General features: G+C 53.8%; 9 protein-coding genes across 9 annotated transcripts; 4 read left to right on the forward strand and 5 right to left on the reverse strand.

The window, feature by feature from the left end:
* Nucleotides 1-75: 75 nt before the first annotated feature.
* On the reverse strand, nucleotides 76-2,617 carry INS49_013391 (uncharacterized protein; the record flags this gene model as incomplete). The annotated part of the gene is made up of 4 exons (XM_043174090.1): nucleotides 76-153; nucleotides 210-1,123; nucleotides 1,178-2,235; nucleotides 2,295-2,617. The coding sequence occupies 4 exons, from the start codon at nucleotides 2,615-2,617 to the stop codon at nucleotides 76-78; spliced, it is 2,373 nt and encodes a 790-aa protein (XP_043021035.1).
* Nucleotides 2,618-3,287: 670 nt separating this feature from the next.
* On the reverse strand, nucleotides 3,288-4,292 carry INS49_013392 (uncharacterized protein; the record flags this gene model as incomplete). Its single annotated transcript, XM_043174091.1, has 1 exon — nucleotides 3,288-4,292. The coding sequence occupies one exon, from the start codon at nucleotides 4,290-4,292 to the stop codon at nucleotides 3,288-3,290; it is 1,005 nt and encodes a 334-aa protein (XP_043021036.1).
* Nucleotides 4,293-4,884: 592 nt separating this feature from the next.
* Nucleotides 4,885-6,033, forward strand: INS49_013393 (uncharacterized protein; the record flags this gene model as incomplete). Its single annotated transcript, XM_043174092.1, has 2 exons — nucleotides 4,885-5,044; nucleotides 5,105-6,033. The coding sequence occupies 2 exons, from the start codon at nucleotides 4,885-4,887 to the stop codon at nucleotides 6,031-6,033; spliced, it is 1,089 nt and encodes a 362-aa protein (XP_043021037.1).
* Nucleotides 6,034-7,565: 1,532 nt separating this feature from the next.
* Nucleotides 7,566-9,163, reverse strand: INS49_013394 (uncharacterized protein; the record flags this gene model as incomplete). Its single annotated transcript, XM_043174093.1, has 3 exons — nucleotides 7,566-7,752; nucleotides 8,381-8,673; nucleotides 8,753-9,163. The coding sequence occupies 3 exons, from the start codon at nucleotides 9,161-9,163 to the stop codon at nucleotides 7,566-7,568; spliced, it is 891 nt and encodes a 296-aa protein (XP_043021038.1).
* A 1,555-nt stretch (nucleotides 9,164-10,718) lies between these two features.
* Nucleotides 10,719-12,452, forward strand: INS49_013395 (uncharacterized protein; the record flags this gene model as incomplete). Its single annotated transcript, XM_043174094.1, has 3 exons — nucleotides 10,719-11,306; nucleotides 11,372-11,690; nucleotides 11,770-12,452. The coding sequence occupies 3 exons, from the start codon at nucleotides 10,719-10,721 to the stop codon at nucleotides 12,450-12,452; spliced, it is 1,590 nt and encodes a 529-aa protein (XP_043021039.1).
* A 3,019-nt stretch (nucleotides 12,453-15,471) lies between these two features.
* On the forward strand, nucleotides 15,472-16,607 carry INS49_013396 (uncharacterized protein; the record flags this gene model as incomplete). Its single annotated transcript, XM_043174095.1, has 3 exons — nucleotides 15,472-16,207; nucleotides 16,263-16,360; nucleotides 16,425-16,607. 3 exons carry the CDS (start codon nucleotides 15,472-15,474, stop codon nucleotides 16,605-16,607), a joined length of 1,017 nt encoding a protein of 338 aa, XP_043021040.1.
* Nucleotides 16,608-17,303: 696 nt separating this feature from the next.
* INS49_013397 (uncharacterized protein) lies at nucleotides 17,304-17,536 on the forward strand (the record flags this gene model as incomplete). The annotated part of the gene is made up of 2 exons (XM_043174096.1): nucleotides 17,304-17,421; nucleotides 17,484-17,536. The coding sequence occupies 2 exons, from the start codon at nucleotides 17,304-17,306 to the stop codon at nucleotides 17,534-17,536; spliced, it is 171 nt and encodes a 56-aa protein (XP_043021041.1).
* Nucleotides 17,537-19,197: 1,661 nt separating this feature from the next.
* Nucleotides 19,198-20,644, reverse strand: INS49_013398 (uncharacterized protein; the record flags this gene model as incomplete). The annotated part of the gene is made up of 2 exons (XM_043174097.1): nucleotides 19,198-20,000; nucleotides 20,092-20,644. The coding sequence occupies 2 exons, from the start codon at nucleotides 20,642-20,644 to the stop codon at nucleotides 19,198-19,200; spliced, it is 1,356 nt and encodes a 451-aa protein (XP_043021042.1).
* Nucleotides 20,645-21,990: 1,346 nt separating this feature from the next.
* Nucleotides 21,991-23,176, reverse strand: INS49_013399 (uncharacterized protein; the record flags this gene model as incomplete). Its single annotated transcript, XM_043174098.1, has 4 exons — nucleotides 21,991-22,329; nucleotides 22,421-22,678; nucleotides 22,730-22,883; nucleotides 23,001-23,176. 4 exons carry the CDS (start codon nucleotides 23,174-23,176, stop codon nucleotides 21,991-21,993), a joined length of 927 nt encoding a protein of 308 aa, XP_043021043.1.
* Nucleotides 23,177-23,559: the final 383 nt, after the last annotated feature.

Here is a 23,559-nt window from a genome sequence, read left to right on the forward strand (position 1 = left end):
CACGCCCGATTCATCCATGCCCAGCCCGTGTCAGAGATACAATGCTTTTACGATGGGGAAACCACTACAGACAAATTACCACAGTTCACAAGTAGGCTCCTTGACGGGACACTTAAATGCCTCTCGGAACTCCCGAGAGTTGGCGGTAGTACCCTTGAGAAGGCGTTAGCGAACGTGACTCATGCGAATAATGAGGGGAGTTGACATACCTGAATTCTGTAAGAAGCAGGGCTGTGAGGGTCCGTGTAGATCCTCCTGATAGCCTCCTCCTCCCTCGTCTTCCCACACCAGGTCAGCCCATAGGCGAGGAAGAAGATCTGCTCCTTCGAGAAGTAATCCAGGCCAGGAAGAATAAGATCCTCCTTCTCATCGTCTCGGCGACGCCAAGACTGGAATGCAGCAGTGAGACCACCAGCATCGGCGATGTTCTCACCGAGGGTGAGCTTCCCGTTGATGGGCAGGTCGCCGTCCTTCGTCGGGATGGTATAGTTGTGATACTGCTCCACGAAGCAGTCCGTCTTGTGCTTGAAGGCTTTGATGGTGGACTCATCCCACCAGTCGCTATAGTTGCCATTCTGGTCGTAGTTCCTGCCGGACGAATCAAAAGCGTGCGACAACTCGTGACCTGCCACGGCGCCGAAGGCGCCATATGAGAGGTACTTAGGAAGGGACGGATCGTAGAAGACCGGAGCCTGCATGATACCAGCAGGGAAAACGATCTCGTTGCCGGGTGGGTTGTAGTATGCGTTGACAGTCGACGCGGACATGCCCCACTCAGCCTTGTCTACAGGCTTGCCGGCCTGCGCCCACTCTCGCCTCACATCGTCTCTGGTGGAAGAGAGCCGGTTGGCAAAGAACGAATCGGCAGATACGTTGACGCTGCTGTAGTACTTTTGAAGTTCTTTCGCGTTGGTGACATCCGGGCTCTGGGTGGGATATCCAATCTTTTGCCGGATGAGATGCACTTTATCAATAGCAAACTCGCGCACCTTCTCAGTCATCCATTCCGAATGGTTGAGCTTGAAGATGAAGGAGTCCTTGATGTCGTGGATGATCTGGTCACCCAGGTCTTTCGCCTCTTTGGAGAAAGCGCGTTCGATGAAGAAGCGGCTGAGAATCCAGGCTAGGGTGACGAGTGTTAGTGAGGTTGTCATCTTTCATGGTTGCGATGACTTACGAAGATCGCTATCGACGACGCTAATGCAGGTCCTCCATCGTTCCGCCTTGACATCCGGTTCCTTGCCCTGAAGCTTGTTGTTGAACCTGCGTAGGGGCTCGACGCTGTCATCCTCGACAGACCCACCCCATGTTTGCACCACTTTCCAGGCAAGGTATGCTTGGATGACCTCACGGCTCTCTGATTCGAGAATCTTTGCCAGAGACTTCAAATAATGCGGGGATGCCACGATGATCTTGGAAGGTTTATAGTCGCCAGCAAAGAGACGGATGATGTCCTTGACCGAAATTTCAGGGTTATATGCTTCTGCCTCATCTAAGGTTCGAGGGTTGTAAACCTTAGTGATGTCGGAGAGATCCTCGGGATCAGGCGATGCTGCTGCCAAGCTGTACTCGAAATCAACCAAGCTGTCGACGAGCTTCTTATTCAGCGTAGCAGGCGCGTCTGGGCTGTCAAATGTGGACAGCACGCTGTGCTTGGGTGAAGCTTCCTTGCGCAAAGCCTCCAGGACGGTACCGATCGTCTCCTTGTAGGCAGTGGCGATTTCAGTCCGGTTGTAATACTGCTTCGATGGTAGACCGAAAGACCAAGGGGGACTGAGGGAGATGATGTTGGAATCAGGATCCTTGTCGTCAGCACCGACACCAATGGAGAGTGGGCCTCTAATTCCATTGCCAATGAGATACTCCACAGCATCAGTGAGCGAGTGATCCTTATTTCCCTTTGGCTTCTTCACGGGGTACAGGTCCCCGAGTCCGGTGAGAAGGTCCAGCAAAGGCTTAGAACCGATCGACTTCAGCTGAGTCTCGTTCAAGCAGGCGTTGTAGCCATCGTGCAATTTGCGGTAGATCTCCTTGTCCGGTGAGGATGCAGTCCAGAACAGGGAGGTCTGTGCAGGCTCTGGGGATTCCAGGATACGCTTGAGAAGGAGCTGGCCTTCCTCGCTCATGATCTGGAGACTGCCAACGCCGGTTTGGTCTTCCCGGATCTCGTGGACGGCATCGAAACCCTCACAAACGTACGTGCGGAAGTCATCACAGGGGTCAAGGTCCTTGTATCTGGTGTCGTTGTTAGTGCACACGGCGTGAGATGAACATTGCGTTGGGGAAGCGCCCACCTCGATGAGAGACTGCGGAGAAGTGTTGAGGCGGCAAGGACACAGCCGGCCGAGGTGCATATTTCAGCTCCCTCACCCGGGGTCGGTTCGGAGGGTGGCTTCTCTTCATCACCGCCGCCTGATGTCTGGATGAAAGCGGTGACGAGGAACAAGACGACGAACACGGCAAGAAGTGCGGTCAGGACGAGGTTGACGGCGTGGGAAGAGATCCAGCTCTTCGCGCGCTGCCAAGTCGAGGGAGGAGTGTGGGCGTCCCCGCTCTCTTCCGCGCCGTCATTGCCCCGTAAAAGAGGCGTGCTCTCGTGAGCGTTGTTGTTCGACATCTTGATATAATTACAAGATGCCCAGAGTGTGTCTTGGAGATGGAGAAGAGGGTGCAGGCCGGGAGGTTGCTGACCTGACGGGATGAACGCGGTAGACCGCATGTCGTAAAGTGGAGCTGCCTGAAACGAGTCGGGGTGAGTTGGCCACCATCATGATTACGTAACACCGTTGTTGAGGTGGCATGGTGGCTGGGAAGTATCTCTCTCATAGCGACCAAGGCTCATGACCACGCCCGCAATGGCCGTCGACAATCAATTTGTCGCTTTTCTGAAGCTGAGTGCGCTACTAGGAAAGACGCAATTCTTCGCGGAGTTGTTCAACCCCCTTTCCCTACAAAAGCCGTACCTACCGAAAGGCCCAGGAGACCAATGTCGTCTCTCAGTCTTCCGATCAAGGAACTGCCCCCTAGTCCAAGGAATTGAATAGCATGCCGTGCGAATGGACGTTCCCTTCCTAGCCAAGGTGCGTCGTATCTCACACTCCATAGAGAGGATTGCCTCTCGAGACGTCGCTTGTCTGCACTCGCTCACATCCCATTCAAAACGCGAGTGCGCCGGCCCAGTCTGTCGTGTTGAGGCAATCGTCCTGGCTTCTCGCGCGAATGGAGATCAAGAACCCAATGTATTTAGTCGCTAATTGCAATCTGTCTGCCCCCTTTACCCTATCTACCTACTGATCATCCTGCAGCCCCACCATCTTCAACGAGTCCCTCCAGAGCCGCGCCTCTCCCTCGGGATTATGAGCATGTGCTGCATACCCCTTTGAATCGATGCCGTCATCGCCGCTCGCGAGGCTTGTCCTCCCGCAGTCAGCAAGAAATTCCCCCCCTTTATGTTCCCACTCCTGGCCGATGGCAGCCCACACGGTCGTTGCCGCGCCCTGCTCTGGCGACTTCATCGATTTTGCTAGCTCCTCGTTCTTCAACTCTTTAAGCGTGGCAGGATCCACATGCTGCATAAGCCCTGTGAAGATTACGCCAGGGTGAACGCTCGTGGCGTGGAGCCCCCGCGATCCGTAACGCCGCTCAATCTCGTTGGCCATGTAGATGTTGGCCGTCTTTGACTGTCCGTACGAGACCCATCCGTCGTATCCGCCCTTTTCAAAATTGTAGTTGCCCGACTCGTTGATCGGGGCAATGTGGTGGGCAGAGGAAGAGAGGTTCACGACTCGGGATGAGAGCTCAGGGCTGGCGCTGGCGAGCAGGGCTGGCTTCAAGAGTTGAAAAAATAGGAAGTGGGAGAGGTGGTTCGTCCCAAACTGCATTTCAACGCCGTCCTTGGTGTACTCCAACTTCGGGATAGCCATGACGCCGGCGTTGTTGATGAGGATATTGACCTGGCCGTTGGACTTCTGGAGGATGGTCTCCGCGGCGGCACGCACACTGCTCAGGGAAGTATTGTCCATCTTGATTAGTTCAGCAAGCTCAGATTCAAGGAGTGAACCCAGAGCGGTCTTGGCTTTCTCCAGGTTTCGCGCCGTCAGGAACAGCTTTGCTCCAGTCAGAGACAGGGCGCGAGCTGTCTCGATGCCTAAACCGGACGAGGTACCGGTGATGACGATAACTTTCCCGGCTAGCTTGCCCTCTGCCCCTTCGTCCTTGATGATCTGAAGGGCCGTTGGACGAGCGTCGCCCGGGCCAGCAAGGTTCGCATGGGCTTCTGCGTAGCGGGACATCGTGACTGATTGAAGAAAGTTGGGAATTTACAATCAAGCGATGATGGTGTACAGTATTTTGAATATGGATTTGAGAGCCTCGGCGGATCATTTATTCTTCTCATAGCTGAGCCCATCTCGGCTTTAATACGCGTAATTAACTCCGCCCCGATTAGAAAAGCCAGCAGAGTTTCCTAGATCCCTGCCGGTGAAGCTCAGACCGCGGCACACCGGGAGTCAATATGCGACAAGCTTTGCCTTACAAAGCAACTGACTCAGGAAATACTCTGCAGGCCAAACCAACTGGCCTCCACCGTTGCATGGTTTAGAGCCGCACGTTATTGTGAGGATGACGTTTTTGCCATTTCTGGATTAACCCCACGCCCCCTCCCGGCTTTCGAGCTCGCGTTGTCAGCCTCGGGGAATTTGTTTAACCTGCGACCTGGTCCCTGGCGAATATGACATTTTTTCCTGTTTCATCTAGCTCGCGGGCTCAATTTTGGGCTCGTCCTGTCGCTCAGCGAAACTGAAGCGGCTGCCGGTGACAGATTTCCAGCCCGGAACTGGGATAAACACCAGCTGTCTGCTGCCTTCACTGGAATAAACCCACCACATGGCGGAACCCAGGACAAAAATAGGACAAAGATTAATCCAGGTGCCTCGGCTCCTGGGTGAGGCAGAGGAACAGATCGGCGATCGTTCCGAGGATGCCGAGGCAAAGGCCGACAAGCAGCGCCGGAGGATACAGAACCGGAAGAACCAAAGAGCACACCGTAAATCCGTCCTCGCTGCTGTAGACCCCTGGCCGTCACTGTGCTCACTAACCTTGGCAGGACTGCGGCTCAAGGGCAAGGACGCGGGAGCCGGCCAGAGGCTGCGTCCATTCGAGATCGGACGTTGGCGCCTTGATGAGCACGACGTTGTTCTCCCCGAGGAGGCCTCGCCAGCATCAGGGGCCGCGCCAGCATCAGGGGCCGCATCAACCACGCCCACATCCCCTCGGTCACTTCACACACACATAGAGTCAACTTCCCATAGAACCGAGCATACCACGTTCCCCCGAGAATCTCGACTCACGGCCCAACATCGGCCATCTTCAACCCTTAACCCCCAGCCCTTTACTTTCCCCCTGTCCGCGGATCACCTCCTCCACCTCATCCAGTACAACGTCTTCCGCGCCTTCATCACTAACAAGCGCGCCCTCAACTTCCCGGCCGGAGGTCCGACCAACTGTCCCATCAGCGGGCTATACTGTCACGACACGAGCCTCCGCACCAGCATCCCTCCCTCCCTTGCCCCGACCACCCTCCAGCAGAACCGCTACCACTGTCTCTGGATCAGCGCCATCCCCTTCCCCCGCATCCGCGACAACCTCATCAGGCACGAGGGCCTCTTCGACCACTGGGACCTGATGTACGACCTCATCGGCGATCTCATGCTCTCCACGCCAGCCGCATGCGTGGGAGGCACCACCCCAGCTGCGACCCGGCGGCCCCCACCCTTACTGACGTCCCCATCGGGGAGTATTGATGGTGCGGACGATGATGAAGTCACCGCCGGGCGCAGGGGGCTCATCGTCTGGGGCGAGCCGCACGAGACGCAGAGCTGGGAGGCCACGCCTGGCTTCCTCGCGAAGTGGGCGTGGGCCGTGGAGGGCTGCGAGGAGCTGGTCGAGACGAGCAACCGCTGGAGGATGCAGAGGGGCGAGGAGCCCATGCGGCTCTCATTGTTGAGGAGCTGGTCGCCGCTCCGCTACCACTGATGCTTGCAGCGTTAAGTGGATATAGTTCTAAAGTTCAGAGTGGACATGACCGATTCAGTCTCTTCCAATAGCAACACTCACTGCAGTGCTGTCGAGTTTTGACTCTCATACCACAATATCTCAGACTAGCCAACGATGTTGTCTCTCAGGCAGCATGCAATTCCAGAACAAGCCGTGGCACATATTATGTGCAGTTGGGGGCGGTCAATAAATGGCCAAAAGCGAACCATCATCCTGCGGCGCAGTCTGACTAGGATGCGACCAAAGTGCTGAATACAAGTCTCATGCGCGGTGGGTTGTTCCAATCATGGTTTCGCTTTGGCGATGAGCCCCGCGGTAGTAAGCTGCTGCAGTGAGACCCGAACACCAGGCACGGCTGGAATTACGGCCCCATTGACCTTCCCTAGCCCGATCAGTCGTCAGTCTGTGTAGCAGTTTGCCAGGGCATACTGTAATTTGGGGTCCACACCTTTTCAGCTTGTCTTGCCTGTTTCGTGGAACCCCTAGCACGACGTCACAAGCCTTCTCTTCCAAAGCTGTCTTCTTTCCAAAGCTGTCTTCTTTCCAAAACTTCCGAGTTGGCGCGCTTCGCGACATGAAACCATCATTATAAAGTCTTGCCATTTCTGGAAGTCTGCCCGCCTTGGGCCCGTTATCTGCCCAGTATGCCACAATCGACATCGGAGGTGACGCCATGTTTATCTGCAGCAGAACTGGAGAGAAGTCAGACCATGCGAGATGATTCAGAGTTGTTGCCACCAGGCGGAAGTGGACTACAATCTTCCCTGCCCCTTGAAAGTCACGACAACCAACATTTTCAAAATTCTGTTTCTCACAGGACATCACTGGACACTGTGACTGGGAATAATCGAAGCAAGCATCCCATAGATGGCTTGGAGGGTATCCCACGATATTTGTCCTTTTCCTGGGCCTCTTTTGCCGCCGACGCTATTTCTACATTCGTTACTATCCCGTTCATCGTCTTGGGGTTCCTGCTGGCGCAAGCCAAGGGGCAAATCGTCAAAAGAAACGCACTCCACGGTCTTGAGAACGGCATAAGAGTCGTCAGTGGATCAAAATTCCCAATCTTTCTTCACCTATGAGAACATTGTTGATCCAACATTTCAGGCAGCTACGGCTCTCCCATCCGCGTTTGCCGCCATGTTCGGTCACCTAACTACTCAGCTCGCACGCTGGAAATTGGAAAGGGGAGGCAGCCTGCGCGGTGACAGCCCGACGGCAAGTAGTCTCAGGTACTCATCTGGGCTTTCCGATCCGTCGTTGACTTGCCTTGTGAACACCTCATCGTCCTACACGTGCATGTTGAGTCAAAGGTGCAGTGCGGCTTCTTTAAAATTTCTCACAGATAGCGATATCAGTCGTCGCCTGGGTCAGATTATCAACACTTACTTCATGATCTCCCAAGCCTACAATTCCGTATCGAGAGGCAGTCTGAGCGGGGGTGAAATTATCAATCTGGTCACTATAAACAACGTCATTACGACTATGTCGATCGTCAAGACCGAGGAAATCTACACCATCAACGCCGCCTGACTGACCGCGTTCTTCCTAAAGGCCATCGCCATGCTCGCAGCCAGCATCGTCGGCGCTGCCTTCTGCCACAGCTCAATCACCCCCAGGATCTCGGGGTTCGCGCCAGCAGCGATTCGCGACTCCAAGTACGTGGACCTCGCGCCGGGATTTGGGGCGTTGAGAGGCCTGGAGATGACAAAGGCATTCGAGAAGATTGAGTTCCGCTACGGGGTGGTGAAAAAATTCTGATAGAGGACAGAAGGTGTTGGGGGTTTCGTGGAAAGTCAGTGCCGAGCAGGTGAAGAAGAGGGTGCCTTATGTGTAGTGTAAAGTCACTGTTAACGGAGCTGAGGAGAGGTCACGGAAATTGCGCTCAAGCGCGTCGTATGGATCGCAACTTTACTCTATGGGGATTTGTGGTACGCTGCTCTTTTACAGGAGAAGGCGCTGTCTATTAGTAGGTCCTAACGAGACCCCAAGATGCTCTATATCACAGCTAATTGGTCTGTCTCTTTTAAAGTCTAAGTCTTCATAAGATGGCAGTCCACTGCCAGTCACCAACCACTTATTTACCAGTCTCTTGCCATCAAAGAATTTAGAATTCATATCACCAGCGGTTAATGTAGAAATGTGTCGAACTTGTTAATTAACTCTAGCACACAACTCTAGCCTCAGATAGTCCCTCGTAGACCAGACTGTGCCTAGTGATTCGACGGTTTTTAACGAATGACAGGGTGCAACAACTAATACTGTCTATACATAGTCTCACAGCTCCAGATCCGAGAGATCAATGCAGTGCAGCAGAACTGCTTACATGCCATCCCAGACGTGGCCCATCAGACGGTTGGCCGCATCGCGGACATAGGAGGCCGTCGCCCCGACGGGGTCGTTGAGGTCCGCCTTGTTAACCGAGCCGGAGTTGTAGGCACGGAAGGCCTCGTAGTAGTTGCCGTACTTGGCCTTGAGCTGCTTCAGGCCGTCACCGTCCTTGGTGCCCGAGGTGCCGTCGCGGATCATCTGGAGGATGCTACCGGCGGGGTCGTTGGGGTTGAACTCGACGCCGTTGTGGGACTGCATCAGGCCCGGGTTGCGGACGCCGTTGTTGGTCTGATAGGGTAAGGGTGGTCAGCTGTCTGGTTTTATGGGAATTCAGGGCTGATATTTGTCCTCGCTCTGGTGTACTTACGGTCTTGACACGGACGTTGCCACCAGACTCCTGCACGATGATGCACAGGATAACACGGTGGTCGACGCCCGACTCCTTGGCGACGGTCTCGATGGAGCTCTTGATGAGCGCGACCTCGGAGTCCGAGTCGTGCAGCTTCATCAGGCGCTCGTTGTCCTTCCAGAGCGCGTCGTAGCTGGCCCACTGGGACGGGTTCGGGAAGTTGGACGCGGGCCCGCTGTAGTTCACGTAGCCCTTGCCGGTGCTGGGCGGCGCGCCGCCGCCGGACCCTCCGGGGAGCTTGAGGACCTGGCCGACCTGGAGCTTCTTGGGGTCCACGCCCGGGTTGGCGGCCTGGAGCGCCTCGAGGGTGATTCCATGGCTCTGGGCGATGGAGAAGAGGGTGTCGCCGGCCTTGACTGTGTAGCTCATTTTGACTGGAAGATGGTTGAAAGTTGGTAGTTATTGAATTGTAAGTCTGTAAATATCAGAGTGTCTTGTATTGGATTGAATGATGAGGTGTCTACTATTCCATTGTTCTGCATTGGAAAGGCAAAGGCAAGCCTTTTATACAATCTGGTGTTCCACGAGAATTGGCCAGAGAGTCAGAGATTCAGGTCAACTCGGTCTCGTGCGTAACTCATGACGCTTCTCGCTGACCTCAGGCCTGGAGTCCTCAGCTACAAAGGATGCAATTTCCAAGTGAGGCAAAGATAACTCATCATGCGAGGGCCTCGTGAGGCGCAGGACCAGGCAGAGAACATTTCCGCTACCGAGGGAAGCCGGGTAGGATTCGCAGTGTCGCACATGCAAGGCTGGGTAAAGGCGAATGTATATCAATGACCTAATCCTTCCTGACCGGGTCGACTTGTGACAGATTCCGTACAGTAAGCTACAGCCGAGCCGCAGAAAAGCCACTTGAGAAAGGCCATAAAGAGGAAATGCCGTAAGCCCGCCCCCGCCGCTAGGTCTCACGCCCCAATGGTTCTCACGCCCCAATGGTCAGCTGAGCAATCAAAAGACACAATACAGTTTGTCCACAAACGACCTAACAATAAACGTTGCTTGTACGACGCCATCTCATGCTGTGTTCGCAGCTGGAACTAACGTGAGCAACCTGTGACCGTGGCTTCATATCTAGGCGGCCACAACCTGCGCCGTCCGAGCTGGTATTTATTAAGCTCGGCGTCAACGGTTGAGGCGACTTCGCTGCACGTCCAAGTCGCGAGTTGAGTGCCAGGTCAATGATTTTGTCGACCAGCCAAGAGATGAGGCGACAGAGAAAACAATATTGTGCCAGGTGACAAAACCAGGCAGCAGCTCGGCAGGCATGGGGGCCGTAATCGTGTTGAACATAGTACTATATCACTACTGACACGAAGACTGCAATCGGAGGACCATGACACTTCCTTGGTAGGAGAACACGTCGCCCGGTTGGATTTATAGGCCCATCTCGGAATCCAGTTCCACGTTGAGGAGATGGTTCTTTGCATAGCACCACGAGTCTTTGCTGACAATACCAGGGCCCCTCGATTGGTCACAGCTTGGGGGCCTTCCCATCGTCGCACTAGAGTCCGAGTCGTAAGCAAATTGCGACGATAAGATGAATGACGGCATGCCAAATGAGGAGGGCGTTGCAACCATACAGCCATGTGGAGAGCTCCCCGAATCAGAGTTCGAGACCACCCAGCTGGGACGGGAAGCGTGTTGTTGCTGGGTTCCCCGCCTTGACTAGACACCACGATTCGCGAGATTTTGGGACGGACCGTCTAATAACGGCTATAGATCTAGTAAGGTATATCAGAAGGCTCTAGACCATTTCTAAACCAAGGTCTCACCACCCACTCCAGTAACCCTCAATGCAGAGCTGACATTCTCCTCCCGTTGTACGTCGTCGGGGCGTCTGACCTCAGCCAAGAACTCTTCTTCTTTCACCTCACGAATTGAGACAACAACGCGTATTAGAAGAGATAAAAGACCGCCCAATATGAGGAATCATATGGCAGCAGGGTGGTTCTACTCACCCAAACAGATCGGACGATACCTGCTCAGCCGGCCATCAAGCCTCAAGCCTCCCCGTGCCAAACTCCGCAACCCGATCCATATCCTCGCTGAGCTCGACCGCCACCAATGGCTGATGTTTTCTGCCGGATTCCTAGGCTGGGCCTGGGACGCCTTCGACTTCTTCACCGTGTCCCTCACTGTGACTGAGATCGCGAAGGAATTTGGGGTCTCAAATGCTGATGTATCATGGGGTATCACAGTCACCCTCATGCTCCGCTCGGTTGGCGCTTTGATCTTTGGGATCGTGTCTGATCGGTACGGCCGCAAATGGCCCATGGTCATCTGCCTAGTCCTATTCATCATCCTAGAGCTTGCTTCAGGTTTCGCCCAGAATCTCAAGCAGTTCCTGGCCGTACGGTCCCTCTATGGCATAGCCATGGGTGGGCTCTTCGGCCCTGCTGCTGCGACGGCCCTGGAGGATCTTCCTTATGATGCGCGTGGACTACTGTCCGGTCTTTTCGAGCAAGGTTATGCTACGGGATACCTACTCGCGGCCATCTTCTACCGTGCAGTGAGTGCAGTGACCTGCGGACTTCTGCATTGCAAAACAGATACTAACGACGTCTGACCGGGTAGCTCGTCCCTACGACAACTCACGGCTGGAGGTCGCTCTTCTGGTTCGGCGCTGGCCCTCCTGTCTTCATCATCACCTTTCGACTGTGCCTCCCAGAGACTAATGCCTTCCTCATCATGAAGGCTGAAAGAGAAGCTGCCATTGCCGCCGGAGAGGAGGAACATCACACAGCCGCGCAGGGCCTACGGGCTTGGCTTAAAGACGCTCGCGATGCCATGAAGGCAAATTGGTTCCTATTCGCCTACATGGTTGTACTCATGACCGGCTTCAACTCCACCAGCCACGGCTCCCAGGACTTCTACCCAACGTTCTTGAAGAACCGTAAGTGATCTGCTTTTTAGCCATTCTCCCAGAGACCGCATTAGCACAGACGGTCCAAACTAACTCGCCATGTGTACAGAGGTGGAACTCGACGCAACAGACGTGACAGTCATCAGCGTCGTCGGCCAGATCGGTGCCCTCATAGGCGGCACCACGCTAGGCTACATCAGCACCTTCTTCGGCCGCCGACTGACAATGTGCGCCGCCTGCATCTTCGGCGGCGCCATCCTCCCCGCGTACGTGATCCCGCACTCGATGAAACTGGTCGCCAGCGCCTTCTTCCTGCAGTTCTTCGTCGGTGGCGTCTGGGGCCCGATACCAATCCACCTGAGCGAGCTGTCCCCAGAGGCCCTCCGCGCGACCGCCGTCGGCCTCACGTACCAGCTGGGCAACCTGGCGTCGTCGGCGGCCGCCACGATCCAGGCCATCATCGGCGAGCGGTTCCCGCTCGAGCCCAAGGACGGGGTCGCCAGGTTCGACTACGGGAGGGTCATTGGCATCTTCATGGGGGCCGTGTGGGCGTATGACCTGCTGTTCCTGTTCCTTGGGCCCGAGATGAGCGAGGAGGAGAGGGCCGAGTTCGCTGCGTCTGCGAATGAGTTTGAGAGGCTGAGGAAGTCGGGTGTTAGCCTGGCTGATATCGGCGCCGAGAGGGCCAAGGCTGCGATGTTGGAGAAGCAGGCATCGCGGGGCGAAGAGTATAATAACAACGAGAAACCTGTGGATGTTGAACATGTGGAAATTCAACGTGAGGTGGTGTAAGACTCAGCTTCCTTGGGAAACTTCGGGTCGTGTGGAGGTTTTATCTATTCCATCTCAAGTGAGAGCACAATGATTGCTCATCAGAAACCTCAGAAGTGACTTTGCACATCTCGTGGTTCTACAGAGGAAATCTTGAACTAAAGAGCACTCCGATGCTTTCCATAGCCAGTATTATATCATTCAGAGTTATAAGCAAGTTTTAGGTATATTATATATCTATTCCCACCCTTAACAGTGGATAGTATCAGGCTCTTATTGTGCTCCACCACACATTGATTTAAGAAACGAATGCATATGCATGTATACAGCGCAGTGATCTAAAGTCAGTCACTAACAAAGTACCGTGAGCCGATGCACACCCAACTGTTAGAGAACGACTTGGCCGTGAGAACGGCTGCACGAGACCCAGGTTCAGTCGTGGTCATCCAGAGTTTTCTCACCAGGTACTCAGCGTGCCCTGTCCTGTCTTCATTCTTGAATCCTGCCCATTACATCCCGCAAATTCAATATGGTCCGGCTCAAAAGTTTTCAAGCATCTGGTCTCTATAGACACTCCCCCCTCCCCCTTTGAGAATTGTCCTGTTCACTCGAGTCTGGATTTAGCATGACAGCCAATGCGGCTCCTCCAGGAATGGATCAGTGAGCAGATGACATTGCCTCAGTTAGTAGGTTCTCATTGCATCAGAAATTGTTGCGAGGCCCTCGCTCAGGATAGAACCCAGGCCTTTTCCTATGTGCACTTGTTTTGCATAGAAATAGTGCGCAGTGTTGCGGCAAAAGAGAGATTGCAGCGACATAAATAACAAGTTATATTTGAATGCCTGCTAAGCTTATAGGCATGGTAAGTTCAGACAACTAGCAGTAGCAAAGATTCTAGCATAATGGATAAGACGGATTTTTCTTTTCTTGGCTGGTTTAAGATCACTATAGCGTCGGCCACACTATGTTTTAAAATTAACTGTTTATTAGTTTATCTACTATCTACTTATTTTTTAACTGCTTTTCTTTAGGCTTCTATAATATACTTTTATATATTTTATTATAATTATTAAAGTTTTTTATTTTTAAAAACGTTTTATAAGGAGATTATGTAACGGGACTGGATGTTTATTATTTAAAAAGTACATGTATATAAATTAAAAATAATACTATTTAAGATTACTATTACCTTGTCCAAAAACAACTGTCCTGGAAGGAAGTTTCTGGGCTCATTAGCCCGCAAATCGTTGCGTTCCGTCGGTCCCTTGCGACCAGCCAATTCGTTTTGGTCGATGCACACAATATATATGGTCCTCTGATTTGCCTGCACTTGAGGATATGTGGACAAGATTACTTCAACGTGGGGGTGGGATGAACAGGCTCCGTCACTACTGTCATTTGTGCCCTGTTCTAGACACCTGAGTATGGTTGAAATCCATCCAGGCTGCCATCAACATACCGAGGCTCAGGTTAAGCGTCACAGAGTCTAGCGCCATCGTGTTCTCGTGTGCAACAAGCGCTGCAGGTTACATCGGGGCTTTCTGGTCCAACCCTTGCATAAAACATCAATTTCTTCACATTGACTTGGCAAGCTTTTCCCCATTTACAGTGGGTCTTGTGGATTAGCCGCGAGCCTTCTGGAAGGTGTGTTCTCCATGCGCCAAGCAAGGCAGGCGAGTCGAGGGGGTAGTAACTCTGCCAAGTCCTCGGCTCGGCGGAGGAAGACTGGTCGTGAAGTAATTGTCAGTACGAGTAGCCAAGGGTAGCTGCACAAATTTCGACGGGAAGCTAGGTCGTAGGTTTTTTTGTGACTGAGATTATTCGCGAACCCGTGGGCATAAATCTGATTTATGAAGAGATGTCATCCTTATGTTGTCTACTTAGTCCAAGTGACTGCGGACAGTATGAACACAAGCTATGGCCTCGCCCATTGACTACTAAGTGCCACACCCTGGCCCCATTGTGTGAGATGACCCTGGTCTAAAGACTGTCGGGCGGACCACTTTATCTCTAGGGTCTATCTAGCTCTTGTCGTGTTCTATAGGGCCCTCATGGCTGTGTGATGAAAATTCAGTACGGTGGCCGAGCAAAAAGGGGCGAATTCGTATTGAGGAGGGGGAGGAACTGCACAGGGATCTGCCACCTTATGCTAGCCTATTTATAGATATGCTTATTATTAACCGAGACTACTGGCACAGATCAGTCTTGTTGGTCTCTTTTAACACAGGACGTTCGAAATAGTTGGACCGGCTTAAGACTCGTGCACAGAGATGCAGGTTCCGGCGCTGCGCCTAGGACTGCAGGGAATTCTCTAGCTGGAGCAGGTCAGCACAGTCGTTAGGCAGTCTCCATACGGGTCGCTTCGTTGGAGTTCCGTACAGCCTTGCCATTCCGGTTCGTGATTGATACGGGTTTGTCACAATTCCGTCGATTTACAGCACCTCGCACCGTAGGTTTCCGCGAGTGCGGCGCCTGGCTACATGTCTGACGAGTTGGTGAGCCGATGCTCAAGTTGCCGCACAATCGAGTTAAAGAGCTTTTCAAAGTTACTAATGGAAAGCAGTTAATCCCAGTCGATTAGGTAGGTACCCACTTCATTCTACGCAATCCCAGCATTGTCCCTCTCATGTCCCGCCCATAGTGGACCCCTTGATCGCTTCGATCCGAGGGAAAGAGGATGGGGAGGAACCCCCTGAAAGCGAACACGGGAAGAGAGCCGGATGTGCCCCCATCAGACGTCAAGAGCCCCCTATTTCCATCGACAACTACCAAGGACAGCCACAGTGGATGCCGGAGAATAGAGAGCCGCGGCTCCAAGGTGGGCCGGCTCGAAGCAGGGCACCTTGCCGGACGACGTTCATAAGAAAAGACCATCATGATGATGCACAGGTTGTCTTCCCTTCTCGCCACTCTCACTAACTGCCTAGGAAGCTCTCACACAGCTGCTTCATCAGTCACTCGTTCATATTAGCTCACCATTTGGCTTAACTTGTCTGTCATTCGCTAGAACTCGACCCATCCATCCCCCCATCTCGGTAACATGCTTCCTCGCTCCGTTTTCAACATCGTCTCCCTCGCAGCGGCTGCAGCCGCGAGCGCTATTCCCCGTGCCGATGGCGCCTGCGCAAACCCGGCCATTCGCAAGGAGTGGCGCGAGCTCACCGACGCCGAAAAGGCCGAGTACATCCGTGCCGCAGTATGTCTGCGCGGGCTCCCCAAGGCCAAGTATGCCGACATCGACGCCGTCACCACGCGCATGGACGACCTGGTCTACACTCACTTCTCCCTGAACACGGAAATTCACTTTGTGGCCAACTTCCTCCCGTGGCACCGCTGGTATGTGAAGCTGCACGAGGATCTTCTGCGCGATGAGTGCGGCTTCACCGGGACCCAGCCGTACTGGGACTGGAGCATCGACGCCGACGCCCTGAACACGCCCAACTCGCCCGTCTTCGACCCGGCCACCGGCTTCGGCGGCGACGGCAAGCGCACCGGCAGTGACGTGCCGGGCTTCCAGCGCTGCGTGGTCGACGGACCCTTTGCCAACACGAACCTGACCCTGGCTATGGGCTGGCCCGACATGAACGAGCCCGGAAATCGCCTCCATTGCTTCACCCGCGAGTTCAACGGTGGTATGGGCAACGACGCAAACGGCGAGCCAATCATTGGCGATATGCAGGCGGGGGCGTACAACTCCAAAACCATGAACACCATCTACGCCTTCGACAGGTTTGCCGACATGGTTGAAATGCTCGAGGGCTTGCCGCACGCACAGAGTATGTCCTGCGTTTCCATGCTCGTCTCTCCTGGGTGAAGACTAACGCTCTGCAGTCCACAGCATCATCTTTGGCGACATGGGTCCCGCCACCTCGCCCAATGAGCCTCTATTTTTCCTGCACCACGCCAACGTTGACCGTGCTTGGGCCAAGGTAAGCATCCCCTTGACTTCTTCCTTCGGCTTGCGGAGCGTGCAGTTGCTAAACTTCACCACAGTGGCAGGGCCGCAACGACACCCGACTGGCTGACTACAATGGCTTTCAAGACTCCGACAAGACCATTCCGGCCTCGATCAACGACGCCATGCCCATTATGGACCTTGCTGACACTCAACCTATTGTTAAGGACTACATGGACATCCAGGCTGGCCCCTTGTGTTATACTTACTCATCTATGTAAATACTGTGCTAGCACTTGGTTCCAACATAGCAATATAACTAATATGACTTGAAACCTTTTCCGGATAAGTATATGCAGCAAATGCGAATCCTTTTAACACAAAGGCCGTGATCGATCATCTAATGAGACCAGAGACCGTAACATTCTGGAGCGATTTCCTCTTGTCTGCTGCGACAAGAAGCCTGATCCACGTGGTGAGCAGTGCAACTTACTCTAGAGCAACGCATGCCTGCAAAAGATGCATGGCAGCAATGGCGAAGATACCATCGGGGCAGAGCTAATGAATGTTTACGCCTGACTGCCTCATGATCGACATGTCACTTCCATTCCGCTGCTGGAGACAGCCCCGAGTCACTGGTGCAACTGTGGCAATGGCACGTATCGAACACTGCTGTGGGTGCCTGATTGGGACTATGTAAGCAGCTGCCGGGCCAACACCTTCTGTCTCGGCGGGGGCCGTAGCAATCAGGTAGCCAGCAACCAACCCACTACCTACCACGATCAACACTACAGTACTTCGTCTTACTGTAGCAGTTGACCAGTAGGTGGGGTCAAGAACCACACTGCCACGGCCACAGCGGGTTTTGCCCTCCTTGATGCACACTCCACTTTGGACTTGTCGAGTGCACCTCGGAAGCTTCAAGTTTCACCTGTCCCTTGCCAGTGTCCAGCTTCGTCACGTACCCGCAACACACCATGTCTTTATTCTCACTCTGGCAGCAGTTCTTTCCACCTGCGCCTTCGTTCACCGAGAAAGATGTCGTTCCAGGCAGTCAGGTTGGAAAGGTCTTCATTGTCACTGGTGCCAACGCAGGTATTACATCTGCGCCTCAAAACACGTTATTACGCATCCTTAGCTGACTACATGACACTCAGGCATCGGCTTTTCACTGGTGAAGCTCTTGTATCCCACCGGTGCTACAATCTAGCTTGCTGGACGTTCACTGGATAAGATCCGAAACGCCATTGCAGAAATAGCCTCGTCATCATCGCCGGCCACTCCAGCACAGCTCAAGGTTTTACATCTAGACCTTCTGGGCCTTGCGACAGTGAAGGCATCCGCAGCATCACTTGTTTCCCAAGAGACCCGGCTCGATATTCTATGAAATAATGCAGGCACCAATCTGCCCAACCAAAACCTCACGAAACAGGGCTTGGAAGTTCACATAGGTGCCAATTGTGTTGCTCCTCTCCTCTTCATCCAAGAACTGCTCCCACTACTTCAGGCGGCAGCAAGGTCCGCGCCAAAGGACAGCCTTCGTATCATCTGGACAGGATCATTGCATATCGACGTGACAGCACCAAAGGGTGGTATCGACTTTCCTTGCATCGACCTTCCTACTAACTTGACCGTAACCCGGGAAAACTATGCAGCTTCCAAGGCTGGAAATTGGTTTCTGGCTACTGAGGGGGGGAGAAGATGGGGTGCTAGTGGTGTTATCAGCGTTTGTCAAAACCCTGGAAACCTACACACCGGGATGTACGACAATGAACCCCAGTTGCTTATGTTCTTTCTGAAACGATTCGTACTCTACGAAACAAGATACGGTGCGTATACTATGGCATTTGCAGGTTTTTCATCTGCAATCAATGAGGGCTCTAACGGTGCTTTTATCTGGCCCGGGGAAGAATTCGACCGCTGGCACGGGCGGACATATTGGAGGCTGTTTCCGACGGCACAGCTGCAAAGTTCTGGGAGTGGTGTGAAAGGGCATGCACAGAGCATTCTTAGCGGACTTTTCGTTTTGTGATAGTTCAGGATCTGTTCTTCCCCTTTCTCCATTTGTTTTTCCGTATCTTTCGTCTCCATGAATAACGTACATGATCCGTTAGATTGGCGATCTACGTTCCTCGCACAAGATACTGCATAGATCTCCATATACACACAGAAGGCGTGACATGCTTCATCAATCTTGCCATTTATGTGCTTAGATGAAGCCCCTGATACTATGCATCTGGCGATTCACTTCTGCCCTGAATAACAGAATGAGCAACGATAGAGTGTAATAGGTATCTTGACCTCTGATCATATCTTTGGAGAAAGTGTTGAAGAGTCAATGAATGCAGATATCAAAACAAGACAGTTGTCTGCTACGGATGCTTTCACTACGACAGCCCTGTTTTAGCTGTTCTGGACGTACCAAGTAGATGTAACACGGATGGCAGTCGCAGCAGTGGTGCCCCTCTCAATCCTATACCCCCGAGTTTCACTCCCCTGTACCAGCCCGTCTGTTTCTGGGTCGAAGGAATGCAGTCTCTGTAGCCTATAACTGCTGTCTTTGGACGTATTCGGTGAGTGTGTATCCCTGGAGACTCCGCGTGTAGACTTTCTATCAGAGAAGAAGCTGCGGGTGGCGCTCATTATTCGACTACCGAGAGCCATTTCTCGAAGGATGGGCTGCATCGACAGGAGACAGGCTAGCAATATACCGAGCTGGGCTTCAAGAATACCGAAGAAGAACAGCAAAGCATACATGTTAAAACCAATCTTGTTTACCGCATCAGTAGGCTTGTGGGCTTTGCCAAGTATTTGTATTAAGATTATGTTGCTGGTATCTAAGCGTAGTGGTGATTCGAGCTCAAACCAGGTTCACTTCCGACGCTGCTCCACCCCCCACGTGTTCCACGTAGTCTCAGTCCGGGCCTGGCTCATCGCCGTTGGACTGCTGTTCCCCCAGCGATCGGCCATGGGCGGAGGCGGCCGCAGCACACCCCCTTGGACGTCCCCGCCCGCGGGGCCGCGCGTCCGCTCCTGCTTTCGCACCTGGTCCTCCTCCTGCATTTGTTTGACCCTCTCCACCATCTTCAGATCGAGCGGCGGCGGCACCGCGGCCCGTCTGATCTGGCCCATCTCGCTGAGGATGCTCTCCCGCTGGCCGCCCACCACGGAGGCGGGCGACACCGAGGGCACCGGGCCCAGGCCCCGCAGGCTGGCGGCGCCGCTCGACGCGACGCTGGCCCGCGCCGCCATCGGGTCGAGCATGCGGCTCGCGTGCCGGTCCATCCACCTGGAGACGGCGGCGTCCTTGGGCGATGAGTCGTCTTGTGCTGCTGCTGCGCCGGCGGCGGCGTCGGGGCTGGTTCTGGATTTCACCTTTTGCACCTGTCGCCTGAGCCAGCCCGGCGTGGAATCGTTCCACCGCGACACGCCCTGGTCGGCGGTCCCGTCTCGACTGGGGTCTTCGCGGGGTGGGATGAATCCGATGGTACTCGTGTTGCCGCCCTCGGCCTTGTAGGCGGCGGCCATCGCCTCATCCATGATGCGGATGTCGGACTTGGGACCGCCAACAAAAATTTCCTTCCCGGAACTCTGATCAGGCTCGTCCCGGCCGCGTCGCCCGCGGTACAGTTTCCAGAAGAGGAAGGCCAGGAGGCTGACGCCGGCTAGTGATCCTGTTCCAGACAGGTTAGCATGATGCTTGTTCACGCACCAGGAACAAGCAGCCCCATTTTGGAAGGACGATAACGAGGGAAATCAACGTACCGAAGACCGCGATTACTATCGTGGCCGCCGGGGGTGCAGCGGTGGACTGGCGGCTGGGGCCGGCTCCATTCTGGGCTCGTGGGGGATCTGTGGTCTCAGCTGCAGCTACCGGTGTGTTGGTGGCAGACTGGCTGAATGTTTGAGTTCCCAGTGTGGTTGATGCCGGAGGCAGAGTTTGACTGTCCAACGTGGCTGAAGGGGGCGTAGCGACTGGCGGCGGCGGTGGTGGAGGCGAAAGTGTCGTCGTGCCTGGAGGTGGCGCCGTTGAAGAAGCTATCGTGCTCGAGCTCCCGGGTGTGGATATGGCTTCGTCTTCGTCGTCACTCTCCCCGTCCGAATCCTCGACGGCCGCGTTGTTCACTATTCCCTCGTCGTCACTCTCATCCGAATCCTCGACGGCCCTGTTTTTCGCTCTTCTCTTGTCGTCACCACGACGAATCCTGCGCCGGCGAGCAGCGCTTCTGTCGGTTTCACTCCTGGTGGAATCGCGTTCACGAGTCTCGTTTCTTCGCTTCGTGCGGCGTCTCCTGGGCGTCTCATCTGTGCGCTCCATGACGACGGAAGCCAAGGGCGCCAGCACCATTCCAGACCTGTCAAATTTAGTCGTATGAGAATTGGCTTGGCCTCGAATACATCAGCCGGAAGTAAAAAGTGGATGGAGACATTCTGCGGTGTTATAATTCAGTATCATAAATATCTACCATCCAACCAGAGATGCCAAGGCTTGCGTGCAGTGTTGTGATACTCTCCAGGTTTTGGAACAAGCCCTAGTAGCGCTTCGATGGGAGCGTCAACATGTAAGCGATGTTGGCACCGGGCAATCAAACAGCAGTGCTACGTCCATGCCATTCCCGGAGGCCGTCAATTTTGCCGCCGCCAAGACGTGCCCATATTTCTTGACACAAGCCTTCGCTAATGGTGCACAGCCGGACACGGTAGCGGTCGTTTCGAGAGACCGCTTGAGACATCGATCGACTGTATAAGCCCCTATGAAATCAACTGGTAGAGTGGAGCACGAGCAACAGGCTCCACCATTCTGCCCCTGTCTCCCTCCCCTCAGCACGACACCTCTAGCCGCATCGAGCCTTCTGCGACCTGTCAGCGACTAACGATGCTTCTTGGCGACATACGCGGGATATGCCCTCTGACAATCTTAAAAGAGGCATCGGGCGAATTAATTGAAATCCTACCTTTGGTGGGCGATGGAGAGTCCAAATACCGCCGCGCTCTGCATAGGCCGCCGATGGCCGGTGAGAGCACGTCGCGGTCAGCTGGCAGGCACGCGGCCCCCGTTCACTGGTTACACTCACTGGGGCTCTGGCACCCACACCCTCCAGGCTTAAAACCCCTCCACGACAATTTCTAGCAAATGAAGCCTTTACATAGAAGGTAGAGCCGTCTTATTTCGAATTGAAGTATTGAGGATAGCCGCCTTGTCTCTGTATCCCCTCCCGTGACAACCGGCTAAACTGCCTTTATTGCTTAAGAATTTCACTTATTTGCGGCCTATAGTAGGAAACTTTATATAGGGCTTATTTTTAAAAGTTTTGTTGTTAGGAAACGGCTGTGCGTGAGTGGGTACATGAAGTTGAGCCTACTTGTGAAATATCACGAGGACTGCAGGCTTGGATATGAGTTGGCAGAATCTCATATGTGTCTATATAATGGCCTCATTCACTATAGCCGCTCGTCTCGATGCTTATATATGACGTCTTCACGATTCGTGGAGTTTCAAGTCGATGATGCCTGCATATCCAGTCCTGCAGGGTAAAGAGTCTCTATAAGCACGAGGCCTCTTGCAATCCAGGCCCACTGGGAAAACTTTTGTAAAGTTCAAAGCCGGATCTTGGACTCGATAAGACTCCTAATAGGCTGCCGAGACCCTCCCAAACTACCTAGTCAGGTAGCTACTGCACCGCTAGATGCCTCCGGCAAGTGCTCGTCCACACCCGTGGCATTGGAGCCTGTGGCAAGGAGAGGGCGCCTCTCCTCCTCCGTCCACGACTGCACAGTGGTCCAGATTCCATTGTGCTTTCGGACAGCGATGGTGACAATGATAGCTACAATCGTGGCGTATATCCATGCGGTGAGGATCGGACCGACGATCGACAGGGCAGTCCAGGTCTTAGACGGAATATAGATCTTGACGTGCGCGAGGAGGAAGAGGGACACGTAGATGAGGGAATACAAGCGGGTCAACAAGTTCAGAATAGCGGCGTAGAGGAACAGCACCGAGGACTGCAATTGTGGGTGAGTTAGCAAGATCATACATGCAAGTCATATCTTACATTGGCTTCAGGCGATGCAGCAGCAGCCACAGACAACTCACATTTCCTAAGACACGACTGCGCCTGGCCTTGTTGTAGACGTGCGTGGAGAAACCCATCAGAACCCCAGCCCAAACAAATAGAAGGATGTTGAAGGCAGCATACAGCTTCTCGCCCGCCTTCCATAGTTTTTCGAAGTCGGTCCAGTCTGAGCCGGGGCTGGAAAAGAGTGCCACTGAGGCGCTTATGATGCCAAAGGCAACAATTGCGATCACGGCAAGAATGGCGCATGACATAATGGCAGCATACCGCATCACCCTCTGCAACACTGTTCTCGATTCCGCGAGACAAAACAGAAAGCCGTTGCCTACCTCCACCAGTGTCATGACCAGAAGTAAGTCAACAAGGTGGAAGAAGAGGCCTCCTAGCAGGTTCATGTGTATAGAAACCCGGAACAAGATGTACCAGTCCACGCCGGTAGCTATCAACGCGAGAGCACCTGATATCGTGTACACGAGGAGGGCACTACGCAAACCAAAAGTCAGCTAGAGTAGTCAGGCACTTCCTTCACGGGCATCAACGGACAGCGCAGTCAGGCGATCCCAAAGGTCCCGCCTCGAAACCAAATGAGATCGAACGTACAGGAGTGCCAACGGCAACATGACCTTCAGATATTTGAAGGCTGTCCGTGCCGGATCTTTATCGCTGCGTACGCGATAGAAGCTGACGAATGTCACATAGGCGATAGGCAGCATCGTGATGGCAAAGCATGCAAGATTGATGCCTCGTAAGACATTGTCCCCAGGTTGCCCTGACATTGTTCGATCAGAGGGCTCCTTAGTTGAAGGAAGTACTGACGGTGCTGATGATGCAGCGAGCAAATTCAGGGCCAGATGTGCCATGATTAGTAGATGCACTGAAAATAGTAGGGTGAGAGGGAGAAAGAAAACCCTCGTGAAGTTTCAATGGTCTGACAACTAGACTGGCGGCGTGCAGGATTCGCCAAGAACTGAGTGTGAGGAAGTGCGCCCCCGCCCCGCTGCTTACTCTTGCGTGTGACATTTGCCAGAGGAGTAAGGCACGCATCCTGCGGGCCAATGGGACCCGAGTTTGGGGTTTATAGCCGTTCTGCAGAGCGGGAAATCCACATGCTCTGTTCAAATGTCTGCCCGGTGCTCTTAAATTGAGAGGCTCAGCCCTC

The sequence above is a fragment of the Diaporthe citri genome, assembly GCF_014595645.1.
Source record: "Diaporthe citri strain NFHF-8-4 chromosome Unknown scaffold_7, whole genome shotgun sequence".
In the NCBI taxonomy this organism is placed as follows: Eukaryota; Fungi; Ascomycota; class Sordariomycetes; order Diaporthales; family Diaporthaceae; genus Diaporthe; species Diaporthe citri.